Source organism: Hemitrygon akajei, chromosome 5, assembly GCF_048418815.1.
Source record: "Hemitrygon akajei chromosome 5, sHemAka1.3, whole genome shotgun sequence".
NCBI lineage: Eukaryota > Metazoa > Chordata > Chondrichthyes > Myliobatiformes > Dasyatidae > Hemitrygon > Hemitrygon akajei.
Window position 1 is genome coordinate 66,985,778 of NC_133128.1, and position 18,178 is coordinate 67,003,955.

Here is an 18,178-nt window from a genome sequence, read left to right on the forward strand (position 1 = left end):
TTAAAACAAAAGTTCAATGCAAAATAGGGACACAAGTTTTAATAACAGGCATACACAGTGAGATAAAAGTAGAAAATCCTGGATATTCTCAGCAAATCAAACACTCTTCATGGAATGAGAAACTGAGTTAACATTTCAAATCAATAACCTTTCTTGCCATGAGTCTTACCACTCTTTGGGATTTTAGCTTTGGATTTTCTTTCACTCTTGCACTTTTATCCAGCATAAGATTCCTTTAAATGACATAAACAGGAGTACAAAATCCAAAATTTATCTACAAATGATTTTCAGCCTCATTTATCAGTTTTTTGTTATAAAAACAAATCCCTCTTCCACTGAACCAACACAACTCTACAATTTTTGTCCGTTGAGATCTGTAAGTTCAAACACAGCCTCGTTAGTGCTCAAAATGCTCTGCCTTGTAAATCAAGGTCAAAGTCACTTGAAACTTTGGAGCATCAGGGCCATCCCAGATGATCAGTGCTGCTGTACTCTACCACATCTTTTGCTCCTCTGTTTATTGCTGCACTGAGGATGTCAACCAAACTCCATACTCAAGGTGAAAAGACTTCATCTACTTTTCCTTTCAAGCATGTTTGGAAGTAAAGCAGGTACAGGGATTTATCTGTGTTGCAGGCTTTTCCAACCTTCAGAGGCTTTACTAGTCCCTTTTCGCCTTATGGAGACTTGCCCATCAGTCTGTAGCCCTCACTGGCACCAAAAACTATACCACTAAGAGCATTTTTCCACACCAGTCCATCCAGATACATCTGGCCTCCTGATATTCTGTCATTGCAGCATCTACTATAAGGGTCCGATCGATTTATTAAACAGCCAAGTTTCTTGCAGCCAAAAGAGTGCTGCTGATAATGTGGTATATCTTTTTACAATGCTCAAACCAAAAATGCAGCTTCCAGGATGGACCCCAGCATCTGTGATTCAGAATAGGTCAACACCATTGAAAATTACACAATCTGGTGTGACACAGGAAAATTGATGGCAAGAACCTCTTAACTAGAGACCTCAATCTTTCTGGGTCTTTCACAGTGTTCAAATGACTCAGAACACCATGTTAACACTAGTAAAAAGTTATTTCTGGACTTGTGTCTTTTCAGTTGCTAATTGAAAAGTTTTATCTGGTGACTCAAGGCAGAACTCAAACCAAGTCTGAGAAGTGAAAGTAGCCCCTATGTACAACAAGATCCCTTTTATTATCATTGAGTAATATATTTCAGTGTCTCATATTTTGTGCAATAAAATTGAAATTCATAATTTGACTGGAAACAAGTTCAATTAATAAAAATTTTTCCAAAGGGCATTTAGAGTTTGAAAGATACTAAAAATGTGCAGTCACCAGTCTATTCAATGGTACAGCAATGTGATATGGATCAATGAAGTAGCTTTAAGGGCACATTGGCATAAAGTGCAACACTGGTAGCTAAAATGATTGTCGGTGCTGATAATGTTATGGTTAATTCATTTTAAACTCTACAGATTAATGCTGCTAGTCATTCTTGCACACAATCAGAATATACGAATATACAGTGCATACACTGTGAAGCAATATACCCCTGCCGCTTAATATTTGACAAAACTAATGAAATTATAGTAATTGATATTTTAATCCAGCATATCACAATAAAAGATCAGAATAGTCTCAAAATTACCATTAAATTGTTCATTCTAGTGTTATGTAGTGCCTCTATAGCTAGCACATGCAGAATGTTGCACAAGTCCAGTCTTAGAGCACAGTCACAAGAAACGGCAGAGTGAAATTAGGACAAAGGAACACACAATGTCAGAAGACCATGCAGTGATAACAGACCTTTTTGGGGAGGTCCATTTTTTGGTCAGGAGACATAACGTAAGCGGTGTGCATGTAGGCATAGCTTTTGTAACGTTTAGAAGGTGAAGGAGTGCGCACATGGCCTTGTGTGACAGAGACTGGAACCTAAAAGAGATAAATTAGGAAAACCAGACAAACATTGTGGAAAGGGGTCAGCAAGTAGACAGATGAAAAACACAAATGACCTGATTGAAGAAATCCAAACAATGCTATATGGAGTTTGTACAATACTAATACTCACAACATATATTTATTTCTTTCTGTAGTATTTTCCACAAACAGCAACAAAAGGCAGTATTTCAATTCCTCCATCACAGTCAAAACCAGAGGAAATATTCACACGGCTGGAGCAAACTGGTCACATCTTCAAGGGGAATATGTGCACCTTTCATCAACTAACGCAAAGTAATTATCTTACAAAATACTTTCTAAAAATACGAGTGGACAACCAGCTGCCAGGATATCACCTGCTTTGCATTAGTTTGTAAACTTTGCCTGGATTTTATGAGGTAACCCTTAACCAATTAAGAAACTTAATATGTGAAAACTGAAATCTATAAAAAGTCACCAGTCACTGGATACAATTAATCTGTGATCTACTCATAGAACATGTAATATTGAAAGTGTACTGTGGATATCATACATAACAAAGTCTTGACAGTTTTCCAGAAGCGAAGTGAACAATGATGAAGAACAAATGAAATAAACATTTGGTCACTCTCTGTTTTATTTCAAGGGCTCCATTATGTGCAAATTGGCTGCCACATTTCCCTGTGATACAGTAAACATTAGACTTCCAAATTATTTCATAGGCAGTAATGCGCTTTAAGATATCGACTGGATGTCAAATGCAATATATAAATCTATGTACTTTACCTTTTATTGTTTAGGTGAAGTATTTTTCAGAGCACCAAGCCAGTCATATACTATATTCACACAAGTTGCAATGAATCTATTGAATAAACTCATTTAGATGGAGTTTTATAGATGGAATTGTGCTCTACCATGGAGTGGTTATGCAAGCTCATTCCACTAAATTTTCATTATCTTGCACAATATAAGTAAATATGTCAAAGAGACTGGAAGTGCATTCAAACAGAAACAAAGGAGATTGGTTAAGATTCTAACCATTCCTGTCCATCCAAGGAACTATTTCTAAGCAATGGCACCAGACATCTGTAAGCCCAGCAATAGCTCTGCTCATGGTCACTAATTGGATAATTTAGCATTGAGATAATTGAGGGAGTTAATTGGCAAATCAATTTTATGAGACTTTGTACCATAAATTGTACATATTCAAATATGTGTTAGTCTCATTGCTCCTTGCATAATATGTACATTTTACATTTTCATTTTGAACATTTTTTCTTTGTCTCTGTAATTTATTGTCAGAAACATTGCTATGAGTGAAACATTTCTGTTTATTTTTTGACATGATAAATGCAAATGTGTCATTTTCAAGAGTGCACCTCCTGAACACATTGATGGGATGAAAATAAAAGATAATCATGCCCTACCTGCAATAATAATCCTTGCTCACTTCTCAAGTTGTTAATGGGCCACTTAACCAGAAATGTAATGAACAGATTTCTCACACTGTCATAGAGAGCACAATATTGCTGCAAAATGGCTCAGCATAATTTTTAAGAGGCTAATTTTAACCGTGAGCCACTCTATGTGCATATTCACTTTAATTACAGATCACACCAGAGTGAAAGGAGCACATATTGAAACAATATTAATCTACTTAGAAAACTCAGTCTGTGTCGAATGCTGAAATGTATTAAATTTTTTATCAAGGACTAAATCACATTGTTTAACAAATGGTGGTGGGAGAACTCAATCTTGTAAATGCAATCAGCCTATTTATATATAATAACTTACAGCAAGCAAAAAAATAGTTCACCAACACTACAGAAAATATTCCAGAGATTACTTTTCAGAGCCATCTCAAGTAGTAACATGAACCACAACAACTTTTCACTTGCCCAGCTGAAGCAACCAGGGGAACACCTCATAGACTGGTCAAATGAGTAAAACTTAATTGAAGAGCAAACTAGTTGATCAAAGATTCACTGCAAACTTGTTTTCCAAATTGACCTGCAATCATTTGGGAACTTCAGGTTATAGTTTATTTTCACTATAGTTTGTCTGCTGTGTGAAAGGTGATGGGGTAAAAGGATGGGTGGACAGTGCCTGGCTTGGCTCGCTGGTAGCATTCGTATTTCTGACTAAGGGACGTGGATATAAAACCAAAGCCAAACATGTTGGGGATCTGGGATATGCACAGGCAGTGCTGTAAATGCTCAGCAGGTCATTCAGCAGTTATGGAGAGAGGGTTAAAACAGGGTATTTATCATCAATAAGCTCAAATTCAGCAGATCTGAAACATTAACTCTGCTTTCCTCTGAGTTGTGCTGTCTGCATGCTTATTTATTTCCATAAATTTCATTTATAATTGATGTATCACCACAATAATCATTTTTTTATTCACCTTCTGGATCTGGATGCCACTGACAAACTGGCAATTTTTGTACTGCCCTTGAGGAATTGTGATATTATATCCCAGTCAGGATAGCATATGCCAGGCTGTAGTATTCCCACGTCAACTGAAGTTGTAGGTTTTTGGATTAGCCTGGGCAAGTAATTATAGTGTATTTTGCAAATGATTCACAATGTAGCCACTATACACCAGCAGTTGAGGTAATGAATGTTTAGGGTGGGTGATGGGGCATCATTCAAATTCGAATCAGAGTCTCAACGCATTAACACTGGCTCAAAAGTCCACCATAACCATTCCAACCATCAAGCAAATATCCATACAAATCACATGATATATATAATTCACTTTGTAGCTTTTTAGGTCATGGTGCAAGTACTTAAAACATTACGAAAGTACTACCTCCACTACATTCTTGGGCAGTGGTGTATTTCAAATTTCAACCAGCTCTCTTGACAGAAAAAATTGTTCCACAAAATCCTTCTCCTACCACTTGCCTTTTGCTGGGTGCTTCAGCTTCCTCCCACAGTCCAAAGATGTACTGAGTAAGTTAACAAGTCATTATAAATTGTACCTTGTTTAGACTGGGTTACATTGGTGTTGGGGGCAGAGCGTCTCAAAAGGCAGGAACACTTAAATAAACTAACAGGTTGAGCCTGCTTATGGACATTATAGGAGTTGTGGTCTGATGTGTGTTACTGTCACAGGTAAGGTAAATTGAAATTAGAGCAATGGATTAGTCCAGAAACTATAATATAGCTATCACAAAAACTTAGTTGAGGGAAGAGCAGTACTGGCAGTTCAACAATCCAGCATTTAAATGCTTCAGACACAAAGGGGGGGGGATGCAAAAGAGGTGGGGGGAATTTAAGCAAATGATCAGGGGCAATATTGCAGCAGCATAGAGAAAGCACACCCTGGAGGGTTCATCCAGGAGTGAGAAAGGTGGAATCATTGCAATGGGATTGTGTTACAGGCCCTCCCAACCAGCAAGTGATGGAGGAACATAAATACTGTTAGATCATGGAAAAAATGATTCCAAGCCACATATCATGCTGACTTGAAAATACATTGATGCCCTTTCACTGATACTGGGTCAAAATCCTACAACTCCCACTAGAACAGCAATGGTTCAAGAAGGCAGCTCACCAGTTTATCCTCAAGGGCAATTAGGAAAAAGTAATTAAATGCTATTTCAGCCTCAAAGCCCACTTCCCTTGAATGAAGAAAAGTATTCAGCAAGGGACATTGCCAGACTAAACACCGGATTGTGAAATTAATGCCCCTCCTCCCCTTCTCACCCCATCCCTATCTATCTATCTATTTATTTATATATATATAATATTTATTCTCTCTTTCCTTCTCAAAATAACTCCTTGCCTGTTCTCCAACCTCTTCTGGTGCTCCCCTCCCACTTCCTTTCTTCCAAGGCCTTCCATCCTATGATACTCCCCTTTCTCTAGCCTTGTGTCCCTTTTGCCAATCAACTTTCCAGCTCTTAGCTTCATCACTCCCCCACCTGTCTTCTCCCATCATTTCAGGTCTCCCCTCCCCTTCTCAAATCTCTTATTTCCGGTAGTCCTGACGAAGGGTCTCAGCCTGAAGCGTTGACTGTACTTCTTCCTATAGATGCTGCCTGGCCTGCTGCGTTCCACCAGCATTTTGTGTGTGTTGCTTGAATTGAGAAATGAGTCTGGCCAGGGGATCAGAGTAACAAGTGGCAGGGCATTTTTGGGAAAGTGATCCTGACGAAGGGTCTTAGCCCGAAACGTCAACAGTGCTTCTCCCTATAAATGCTGCCTGGCTTGCTGTGTTCCACCAGCATTTTGTGTGTGTTGCTTGAATTTCCAGCATCTGCAGATTTCCTCGTGTTTGCAGCGTAGATTGAGAACCATGTTATTGGGGAAATCCACATTGGAGTTGTTGAAAAATCAACTGGCTACAATTAAGAAGCAGCTTATTCCTCTGAAGATGAAAGATCAGGATAGCAAAGTTCAGGAATGACAAGAGCTTTTGGAAGTTCAGTCAAAAGAGAAAAGAAACATAAACGGCCTAGGGAGCTGACATCAGACAGGGCCCTTGAGAAACATAAAGGAAGCAGTAAAGAAGTCACAGAATTGTGGGGCTTAAAAGGATCGTGAAATGTCCTTGGCAAATAGGATTCAGGAAAATCTCAAAGCATTTTATAACAAGAGGCCAGCAAGGCAAAGAGTAGGTACATTCAAGAACAAAGGAGGGAAGTTATGCCTGGTAGTATATGAGGTAGTAATTGAGGACTTTGCATCGGTATTTACCAAGGACAAGGATGGTGAGATCAGGGAGAGATATGTAGATATTCCAGGCATGCTGATATTAAGTAGGACATTCTGTCAGATAAGAATAAGGTGAGACTTTGGAAGACAGTGCTAAATTAGGAAAGGGCTAATCATAACAGTATTGGACAGGAAAAGGGTAGAGTAGATTGGGACAGCACACACAAAATGCTGCCTGGCCTGCTGTGTTCCACCAGCAATTTGTGTGTGCTGTTTGAATTTCCAGCATCTGCAGATTTCTTCGTGTTTGCAGAGTAGATTGAGAACCATGTTATTGGGAAAGTACACATAGGTGCCATTGAAAAGTATGCTTGAAGCACATTCAATAGCAATATTTAAGAAGCATTCACACAGAAGCAAGAACAGACAAGGAATGGAAAGATATGAACCATATGCAGGCAGATCGGACTAGTTTCAATTGACATCATAGCACATGGTGGACACAATGGTCAGTTCCTGTGCTGTACTGTACTTTGTTCTATGCTGACACCAAGACAACAGCTCAAAGAATTTCAATATTGTTACTCCAGCAAGAACAGCCTCTGAATGGAGTAATAATTATTGTGTGTTTTTTTAATGTGTTCACCTTTTTAATACTTTTCATACTATTTCTGGATCTCAAATTAATAGCTAACTACCAACCTTGAGGAACTGACTGTGAGGGGAAGGGTTGGAGGAGGTGGGGTGAGGGAGGTGTTACTTTCAGCACCCTTCCACTTCCACTACTAATGGCTTGGAGCCCTACAGTTATACTTCACCAAACTCTCCACCAGCCCCACAGATAGAGATCGGTGTATAGATCCACCCCTCGTTGTTGTGCATTAATTACACAATACAGAGTGCATATACATTACTTCTAAATCTCAGATTCAAACACTAATTAAATTGCAGGCTCAAATGCTAGCGACGGGCCTTGAGAACCATTCTGAACATGTGCAGAGAATCAGATAAGCATTGTTTGCCTGGGAAATCATATCCATTTCCTGCACTTCTAAGATTGGGTTGACTGCGAAACAGATTCTACTTGTTATTGGTTAGAATAAAGCTTCTGGTGGTGTATTTTAAAACTGCCGCCAAGGTGCATCTATATCCTGACATTCCTTCCTGAACATTAATGCCAATTTCTCGTAAAATCTTATTTATCAGCTCATCTCTATCACTTCAGAACTCTACACACTCTATTTTATTCCTCTCACAAATTTTGCTCCAGTTTATTTTTCCTACACTTCCTTAATGTTTCTATATTATTCAAGTCAAATGTAAACACTCAGTGCTCTATCTTAATGGACACTGTAATCAAAATTTCCACTAAATCACAGCTGAAGTCACAATGAAGATTGACTGACTTATTTTTATTGTTCTACTACAACATATTTCACTCTACTATTTCTCTAAGGAAATCATTATTCTAGAATGAAAGTGTTATTACCATATCACATTTGCTGTCATCTTTTAGCCTGCATTCCAGAAGTGAAAAAAGCCATCCACTATTTTTTGGCATGTTATTGAACAGCCTAATTTTACAGAGTTCTGAAAGAGTTAAGAATTAAAACTGCATGCCAAATCTGTTCCTCTTCTGTCCAACCAGCATTTTGTTTGGTGCTGTATTATCAAGTTTAACCTCAACTGTCTGTTACAAAGAAATGCAAGGACTCCCATAGAAAACTATATGACTGGATCCAGTAAATGAAACCGTCACCATGATAACTTCACCTGCAGCTTGTCGAACCAGGAAATAATAATAGTCTTGTAAAAAAATAAAAACATTTTAGAGCATACAAAAATATTCATATAAATATTAGTGGTTATTTAATTTTATTTTTAAATCCACACACCAAGCATGATTTTCCTGCCAGACATCAACTCACTCTTGGGCCACAGCCAGAATCACTTTTCAACCATAAGGTTTTCAATGTAAGAAGCCTTGAGTAATTTACATTCGGTTCATTTTGCTTCTTACTGTCATGGTCCAAATCGGGATACCAGTATGTAAACACTATAATAGTAAATCTGATCATCTCAGAAAATTCTGACTCAACTCAATCCAACAACGTGAGCTCTCTTCATGCAGGTTTCCAACTCCTGAGGATGCCAAAATCATAAAAGACAAAATAGCTTTCAGTTAATACATGGTGGGAAGGAATGAAAATTTAGAACATCCCAAAATGATAAATGCCAGGAGGGCTGAGACTACCCTTGAGTTTACTTCACAAGTCAAGCTATCAAATGATCACCTGCTGGGAGAAATGTTTTTGCAGCATCTCTCTTTGTTCTTCCTGAGTAACCTTTGGCTGTCGTGGTAGGGTTTCCACTTCCTGGATGGCTTCAATAGTTACTTGCTGGGGCAGAACCTGGAAGAGCGACGTGATGTACATAATGATGGATTTCTTGTCCGGATGTGCAGTTGCAACATCTGTAAAAAGAATTATGTTTTATTCTTCCAAAATAAAGGTGTGTTTACTTGTACTTTTGCAGTAGGAAGATCCATACCATTACACAGCAAGAATCAACCAATCAACTCATCAGGAAGTAAAAAAATCAAATGAACAAGACAATTCAAGATGCATGTCCTGAAGAGATTAATTAGGGCAATGTATGATAGCATTGCTCTTTAAATTACCAGACATGTATATAAATGAAGACCACATAATTTCACAATGGTTATTATTCTCTTTCCTTGGGCAATACCAGTTCTGTCACCATTCTTTGGGAAAAAATACTGGCCTCTGACATTTTGTATTTCACTAATTGGTATTATGAGGAGACCTCTTCGAAACAATTAGCTTCATGCTGAACCACCAATGCTTTTCAAGTTTAAGTGAGAACTTGGGCAATTGGATTAACACTCTTTGAATCACAATGGAAACAAATGAGCACAAATGTTTCTGAAGGCATTCCTTTAACTATTTCTTTAAAACGACAACATAGAAGTTTCACCTATCATTGTTTTAAAATTCTGTTTTATCACATCTCCTCATTAAAAATAGACATGATTACAATTTTGTCTGCTTTGTGAATCATGTTGCCTTCCTGCGGATCCATTCCCAATGTTTTGTTCTTCATCCTTGCCTTTAATGAAAGAAAATTCATTTCATCACCACCCCATTCATCTACCTTCCTGCATTTCCCCAGCCCTCCATTTCTCCCTCAACCCAGACACTCTTCTGTCATTAATTCTCCCACCAGCCTCTCTATGAAGTATCTACTCCCTGTTGATGCATTCTGGTCACCTGCCCAACTGCAACAGTGGTTCTCAGTGGGCCACTTTACACAAACAACCCAGTAGTGGCTGATAATCAAGAAGCAGTCTCCATGTGAAATTCCCCTCTTGGACCTGGAACACAGCAAGTAATTATTGCATCCATTCATTGCCTTGCTGTCATCAGCAGATTGAGCACAGGCCTATATTCAAGTTTGCAACTTCCTGACCATTCAAATTTGCAAACTTACCTGTTGTGTAAATCTAAAGGGAATAACTCTTCTAATTTATTTTGAGAAGGATATTGCTGAATTTCTTTTTAAGAACAATTCACCCATGTTAGGTAAGGTCAGCCAGCTGTACTGCAACAGTGCATGTCGCAGACTGAATTCCCCTGGGACTGGGACTTTGAACATGGATAATATGCAATGAGCTGCCAAGCCACATGCCATTATATCAGACTGTCACATTCCGCACTAAATAAAGAAATCCCAGCACCATCCCAACAAAAATCAGAAGAGACACAATGCCCCTTCGCTTTAAACACAGCAGTTTGAAATAATGAACACGAATTGCTCATGTGTGAGCTAGAAGGTGGATCTGTTAGTTAGAAATTGTGGGTTATGTGTGATGCTTTAATTCCTTTTGCTTTAATCCAATCATTATTTGTCTTCAGTCCATCAATTTATTATCACTTTAACAATATTATGCATTAAAATAGAATCACATATCAAGCATTTAATAGGCAGTGACCCATCAAGGTCTTCTGGAATGTTCTAAAATATTCCCAATGAAACTTCATTATGAAGCTAATTATCTTTTAATGCCATATTAGAAGATCTACTTTTTTTCAGACGCTTCCAAAATTGCAGATAAACACGCTGGGACATTCTGAGATTTTAAGTAATATTTTGCAACATAATCACAGCGTTAAAAACGACAAGTGATGTAGATTGTAATTTTCCTTAGTTTTATTCAATTAGTGCTGCTAAGTACCAGACTCTCTTACAGGCTACATTGCTTGGTGCAAAGGTCAACTCGCTCAGAAGATCCAAACTAGGATTCATGATTTGCTGAATTAAATCTCCAACAGGTTGGCACTGAAATGCAATTATTCACCTTACTACTCTAGACCGATAAATTTATATATCTAATATCAGATAGCAACAGTTTTGACACCCACAATTTGACAGCCTAATTAAATTTACGGGTGGTGTAAATGACAAAGGAAAACAGGAAAACAAGCGGGTAGTTTAATATATCCAGTGGTACAGAAGCTTCACCCTATAGAAGTTTACGGTGAGCACGTAAGGAGGCAGGACTGCATTAAGAGAAATGGCATCAAAACTATGTTTCAATTTTTAAATAAGCAATGCAAATGTGTAGGATCTGAGTGTCTACGTCCATAACTCTTGGAAAGGAGCAGTGGGTGGCATGATTTGCAACTCATTATCTGAAAGAGGGCTGCCAAGTTGCAATCAGGGTTTCTATAGAAAACAGACACAGGAGAAAATAATTTGCAGGAGTGGATTGGAGTTAAAGAGTGGAGGAACGGAGTTGAAGAAAAACAGCCACATTCAATAATTTCAGAAGTGGGTAATGCAGCAACATAAAAAAATTGAAAGGAGTAATAGTTGTTTTGGTCTTTGGAATTAGTCTTTTGTACATTAAATTTTGCTGATGCAGGTGCCCCACTCCTACATTTATCCCATCAACAAACATTGCGAGTGGGTAATCCATCAATTTATTCCCTGTTGTCCAATAAATCAACATTAACAAGAATCATGCTGAGTGCTGGAGCATTGACCAGTCCACTACTTAATGTCTCAAATGTTATTTTATATGACAGAAAATCTAACAATTTTCTCTCACGTGATTACAAAATTTTTGTTGCAATATTTTTAGAGCCAGTTGTTTGTTTTTCCACTATAAATTACAGATTAGAAATCAATAATATAAAAACATACAGAACTGGATAGCAGCAAATGGGTATGACTTGACACATATTCTATTATGCAGTCAAATGAGTATGTGATCAATTTGGGCAGATGGCTGACATGAGGGAATCCTCAGCAAGTATTTTAAAAATAATGACTAAAGAAACATATAGCTTGAGAGGGAGAAAAAGCAATTTAATTGTCTCAATGTAGTGCACAGCAATGAAAAGATCGAAAGCAATAAGAAAAGATCAAAATTTGTGGCAGGGACTTTGCAAAAACATTTCATTGGTTCTAGAGGCTGATGAAGTTCGTAAGAACAATCTTGTTTCTTCAGACACTATTTTTGCAATGATTTGATTCTCTCTGAGAAACCATAACACAGGGTGAAGTCTTCAAAACAAACTACCTACTGTGGTGTCCTTGCAGCAAGGGAAATGGCCATTCTGTCTGATTACCTTTCATTCCCCTACATGTTTTACTTTAGCCTATTCCGTCACATGTGGAGGAATTCCATCCCCGTTCTCCTACCATCACAAATACTAAGGTTCATTGACAGTAGTCAATTAACCTATTTTCTAGTGTACCTTTGGCATGTAGAACAAAGCTGAGCACTCAGGGTCACAGAGAGGACACGCAAACTCCACATAGAAGGCACTGAAACTCAAGATTGAACCAACATGACCAGTTCACCAAGAAATCACACTAGCTGCCAAGCTGTCTGAGTACTGAGAAGCAGCGTTTCAATAGTAAACAAAACGAGTTATTTACAATGCAAGCCGCTTAAGGTAATATACTTGTTGAGACTTGAAGTTGGCACATTACAGAAATGGGCATGCCACATAACTCCCCTATCTAAACAGAACCACATTCCAAACACACACATCAGCATAGAAAATGGCATTTCTATTTTAATAAATAAATGACACTGCTCTCCTCTTTTTAACAGAGCACTGCAATTCAAATAACTTAGACCAGATACCAATTTTCAGCATCTTTTTGATCACTTCACAGATCCCGAGTTTAGTTCTGCATTTGATTTCAAAGGATGTTCTGGTTCTTTGTTGAACTTTGTTACAGTTAGTCCTTCACTGTTCAACTTTGCACAGGATCCAAAACAGAATCATACTCTGGGGGTCATTATCAAGATTTGGTTCATCTCCAGATTTCATTTAACCAACAAGAGCTCTCTGTCACTAAATAGCTTTGTAGAGTCCTACAGCAGTGAACGTAAGAAATAGGAGCAGGAGTAGGCCATCCGGCCCATCGAGCCTGCTCGGCCATTTAATAAGATCATGGCTGATCTACCCATGGACTCATCTCCACCTACCTGCCTTTTCCTTATAACCCTTAATTCCCCTTCTATACAAAAATCTATCCAACCTTTTCTTAAATACATTTACTGAGGTAGCCTTCACTGCTTCATTGGGCAGAGAATTCCACACATCCACTTCTCTCTAGGAAAGGCAGTTCCTCCTCATCTCCGTCCTAAATCTACTCCCCCGAATCTTGAGGCTATAGCCCCTAGTTCTAGTCTCACCTATCAGTGGAAACAACTTTTTTGCCTCAATCTTATCTACCCCTTTCATAATTTTATATGCTTCTATAAGATCTCCTATCATTCTTCTGAATTCCAGCGAGTACAGTCCCAGGCAACTCAGTCTCTCCTCATTGTCTAACCCCCTCATCTGATTGTTGACTTTAGTTAGGAGAAGGAGGGTGAGCGTGCACCAATCTACAATGTCTTGTGCTGCACTGTGCATTTAACTTGCAACAATGTCTGTAAGGCCACCCTTGTATCAGCTATCAATAGGATATTTCTGTCTGTCAAGGCTTTCTGGCTAAACATGATTCAATAAGTGTTTCAGCACTTTCCTGAAATGTCTGCAGCATTATCAATTCACAAGTCAATACAGTAGATATTCAATGCATTTAATCAAACATCTGTCAGATCTTACCATTACTATCTGTGACCATGATATTGTATAATTCCATTTCCTCCTTATCTGAATGAATTTCCCTCCTTTCGATTGTCATTTTGAATTATCGCCAAAATCAATTTTGTTATTTGTTGCAGCTTTGGATCTATAGACTATAAAATTGACCTTTGTTGTGTGTTTAATATTTTAGTTATACTTGAGTAATGTAACACACACACACACACACACACACACACACACACACACACACACACACACACACACACACACACACACACACACACACACACACACACACACACACACACACACACACACATAAATTGCATTTGTAATCACGCTCCTAAGTGTTACATGCGTGCCTTACTTAAGGACCAAGTTACACCCGCATTTCAGACTCCTGTGTCTTTCTTTGCATGAGCTTAATGTTCGGAAGTTACAAAACATAATATTGGTGACAGGGTATTTCAAAATGTGTCCGAGACAGCTATTGACAGTGCAGTGAGGTGTTCAAAATGAAATGAAACACGAGGAACGCTCGAGTTACGGAAAGCATGTGTTCTTCGGAATGGAAGACATGATCAAGTTTTCTAAAAAGTAAGTAAAAGGCAGAATGCACGGGTTTATAAAGAGTGAATATCAATGACGATAATCATTAAAAAAAAGCAGAACTGGCTGGTCACATCAGAAAGATTGAAGAGTTTGATTATACAATGGGTACTTGGCTCATGTATACTGAACTACTGGAACAGCATTGTTAAGTAAATAAAATACCAATGAGAAGCGACTGCCAATTTGTTGAGTTCATCGGGTTTAAAGGCATACAGTTTGCTTTGAAGTTTAAATACGCCAAACAAACCATCAGAAATGAGCTTTGCTGCTATTGTAAAAATGATACAGGAACACTTAGAACCAAAGCCATTGCTGACTGCAGAACATTTTAGGTTTCATAAGCAAAATCAAAAAAAAAAATGGGCAAACCATTTCAGCTTACCTGGCTGAAATCAAGAGATTGGTTGAGCATTGTCAGTTTAAAAATTTACTGTGCTGTGGATGACTGTAGATAGTAGCTGGAGTTGGTGTTTATAGCAAAGCAGGGAGAAAGTTATGTATTTAATATTTCAATAGTATTTGAATAGTCTTGTATATATAATGCTCGATTAAGCATTATAGTTAAGTTAAATAACTAATGATGTGTTATATGTATAAATATGTGAATTGCACACGTCATCATGCTAGCGTGTGATATATTCACACTTCACTTAGATATGAAATTACACCCATATTTTTGGACTCCCGTGACTCACTGGACTCATTTGAAGTTACGAAAAATAACAACCTTCCTTTGCTGGCCACTGAAAAATTTGCCTGTTCTAAACTGACGAAGTGAATGAAGGTTAGCAACTGACTGAACTAATTCACCAGTCAGGTTCAGATGGAGTTTCATTGTCTTGAATTTTTGCAACAGATCAGTGTCTGTGAATTGCTACTGGACAAAATTCTTGAGCATTCCTGGTAGCATCGGTAACCACTACTTAACAAGTTGAATATCAGGCTACGCACAGTCTGCTGCTTTGACCCTGTGTTTTTTCCATTTTGATTGCACATACGAACATATTATGTAAGAAACTATTGCCAAAATACAAATTCGTAGATGAAGTAAGGTTTTCACTAATTATTGCACTCCGCTTTTAGTTCACTATCCCACAATTTAGGCAGTCTTAGTAAAATGATAAACACAAAAAATTCTGCAGATGCTCGAAATCCAAAGCAACATATCACAAAATGTTGGAGGAACTTAGCACATCAGGCAACATCTATGAAAATGAACAGTCAACGTTTCAGGCCAAGACTATTCCTCAGGTCATCTTATTTTCTTAGAAAAATGAGACGATGCAAGTGGTCACAGGAAAACACAACAAATACTGTCATTTAAATCAAGCAATAATGCAGGGTGGTGTATTTGGAATTTATAAAGAACATATATGAAGGTTACAGAGGTGAATTGATCACATACCACAGATAAGAAGCTTAATTGAGAGAGGGAAACCTCATACACGGAAGCTAGCTGTCATACAACACAATAGCTTGCTCTGCCAATGAGATCATTTCTTCGGTGTACTTTCCAGTCCAATGCTACTGATTAGATTCATTTAGTATCAAACAACTCAGTTATTTTCAATATACACAACTGAGCATCTACAGATCTCAACTATTTCATTTTATACAAGAATTTACAAATTTCTCCAAATAGAAATTCTCCATTCATTCCAAATTAACCAACTCCTTGATTGCTACTTTGCCCACAATTTCAAGTCAAGTCAAGTCACTTTTATTGTCATTTTGACCATAACTGCTGGTACAGTACATAGTAAAAATGAGACTTTTTTTCAGGACCATGGTGTTACATGACACAGTACAAAAACTAGACTGAACTACGTAAAAAACAACACAGAATAAAACTACACTAGACTACAGACCTACCCAGGACTGCATAAAGTGCACAAAACAGTGCAGGAATTACAATAAATAATAAAGAAGACAATAGGGCAGTAAGGTGTCAGTCCAGGCTCTGGGTTTTGAGGAGTCTGATAGCTTGGGGGAAGAAACTGTTACATAGTCTGGTCGTGAGAGCCTGAATGCTTCGGTGCCTTTTCCCAGATGGCAGGAGGGAGAAGAGTTTTTATGAGGGGTGCATGGGGTCCTTCATAATGCTGTTTGCTTTGCAGATGCAGCGTGTAGTGTAAATGACCATAATGACGGGAAGAGAGACCTCGATGATCTTCTCAGCTGACCTCACTATCCGCTGCAGGGTCTTGCGATCCGAGACGGTGCAATTTCTGAACCAGGCAGTGATGCAGCTGCTCAGGATGCTCTCAATACAACCCCTGTAGAATGTGATGAGGATGGGGGGTGGGAGATGGACTTTCCTCAGCCTTCGCAGAAAGTAGAGACGCTGCTGGGCTTTCTTTGCTATGCAGCTGGTGTTGACAGACCAGGTGAGATTCTCTGCCAGGTGAACACCAAGAAATTTGGTGCTCTTAACCATCTGTACCGAGGAGCCGTCGATGTTCAGTGGGGAGTGGTCTTTCCGTGGCCTCCTGAAGTCAACAACCATCTCTTTTGTTTTGTTCACATTCAGAGACAGGTTGTTGGCTCTGCACCAGTCCGTTAGCCACTGCACCTCCTCTCTGAAAGCTGACTCGTTGTTCTTGCTGATAAGACCCACCACAGTCGTATCATCAGTGAACTTGATGATTTGGTTCGAGCTGTGTGTTGCAGCACAGTCATGGGTCAACAGAGTGAACAGCAGTGGACTGAGCACACAGCCCTGGGGGGCCCCTATGCTCAGTGTGATGGTGTTGGAGATGCTGCTCCCAATCCAGACTGACTGATGTCTCCCAGCCAAGAATTTCCAAATTCTTCTGCCAAAGAATACAACTTCTCACTCTTTCCTTGTCAGTCCACCTCAAAGTAATTGTAACCTCACTTCATAACACAAAAAGGTGACAGATCCTACCTTATACTTGTCTGTCATTGTAGCCAAAGTCACTGATGTATATAGGACTAAAAGACACAGGAGCAGAATTAGGCCATTTGACCCCTTGAGGCTGTTCTGCCAATTCATCATGGCTGATTTATTATCCCTCTCATCTAAATGATAATATTAAAGTCCACAAATTTCTATAGACTTTTTTTAATATGACAAACTGCAACAGAGATGGGAGAAGCAAATTTTTAAGCTATTTAGGTTGGGTTTAAGATTATGTGCAGTCATTCAATGGAGTTGTACAATAATGAATGCAAAGCAACATCCCCACCGACACTCAGAAATTGCTGGGCCTTGAATACTCAAACATAGGGAAGGAGGACTCATGCTGGTAATCGGAACATTTGAGTCTACGCATTGGGGAAACACAGGTGGCTTGGATAAATGGCATTTGGAAGATAACACCTCTCAAACTGTCCATACCCTATTTGCACCCACTAGGAAGAGTCTGCAATTCCAATATTGGTCTCATCAGTTACCCCTGAACCTACAAAGCAAAAGTGGAAGCAAATCATCGTTGATGCTGAGAACTGCTGAAGAAAACAGCAAGAGAGTCACAGGAGGAATTATAAACTTAGAAAAGCTAAGCAATTTTATTAAGGGAATCTCCCATTTTCCAATCTGCACACAGCAACATAATACCATTTGTACACTTCACTGCATGCAGCATCTTTTAAACTGATACACCACTGATAATTAAGTCTTTGTACCATAAATATTCTTAAGTGAGTGATCTCATTTATATACTATTCTCTTCAGCAATATGACAACTATATCTGCTTTACCCAATTGATTTTGAATAAGTCTATTGCATATCAAGTGGAAAGTGATTTTCTTAAGAAATATATTAAGTTGTTGAAGATACAATTTGTTTCTGTGGACAACAGAAATATA

The 18,178-nt window shown here is 38.5% G+C and overlaps 1 protein-coding gene across 9 annotated transcripts in view; it reads right to left on the reverse strand.

Moving 5' to 3' along the window:
- Positions 1-18,178, reverse strand: part of dmd (dystrophin) — a 1,932,045-nt gene that overhangs the window by 1,263,484 nt on the left and 650,383 nt on the right. For 8 of the 9 annotated variants that reach the window (XM_073045653.1, XM_073045656.1, XM_073045667.1 and 5 more), the window contains exons 8-9: positions 8,893-9,071; positions 1,826-1,951 (exon numbers count right to left, since the gene is read on the reverse strand). In XM_073045653.1, the coding sequence (XP_072901754.1) occupies positions 1,826-1,951; positions 8,893-9,071 (305 nt within the window). The remainder of the gene's footprint in view (positions 1-1,825; positions 1,952-8,892; positions 9,072-18,178) is intronic. The other variant, XM_073045659.1, reaches the window with a different exon arrangement.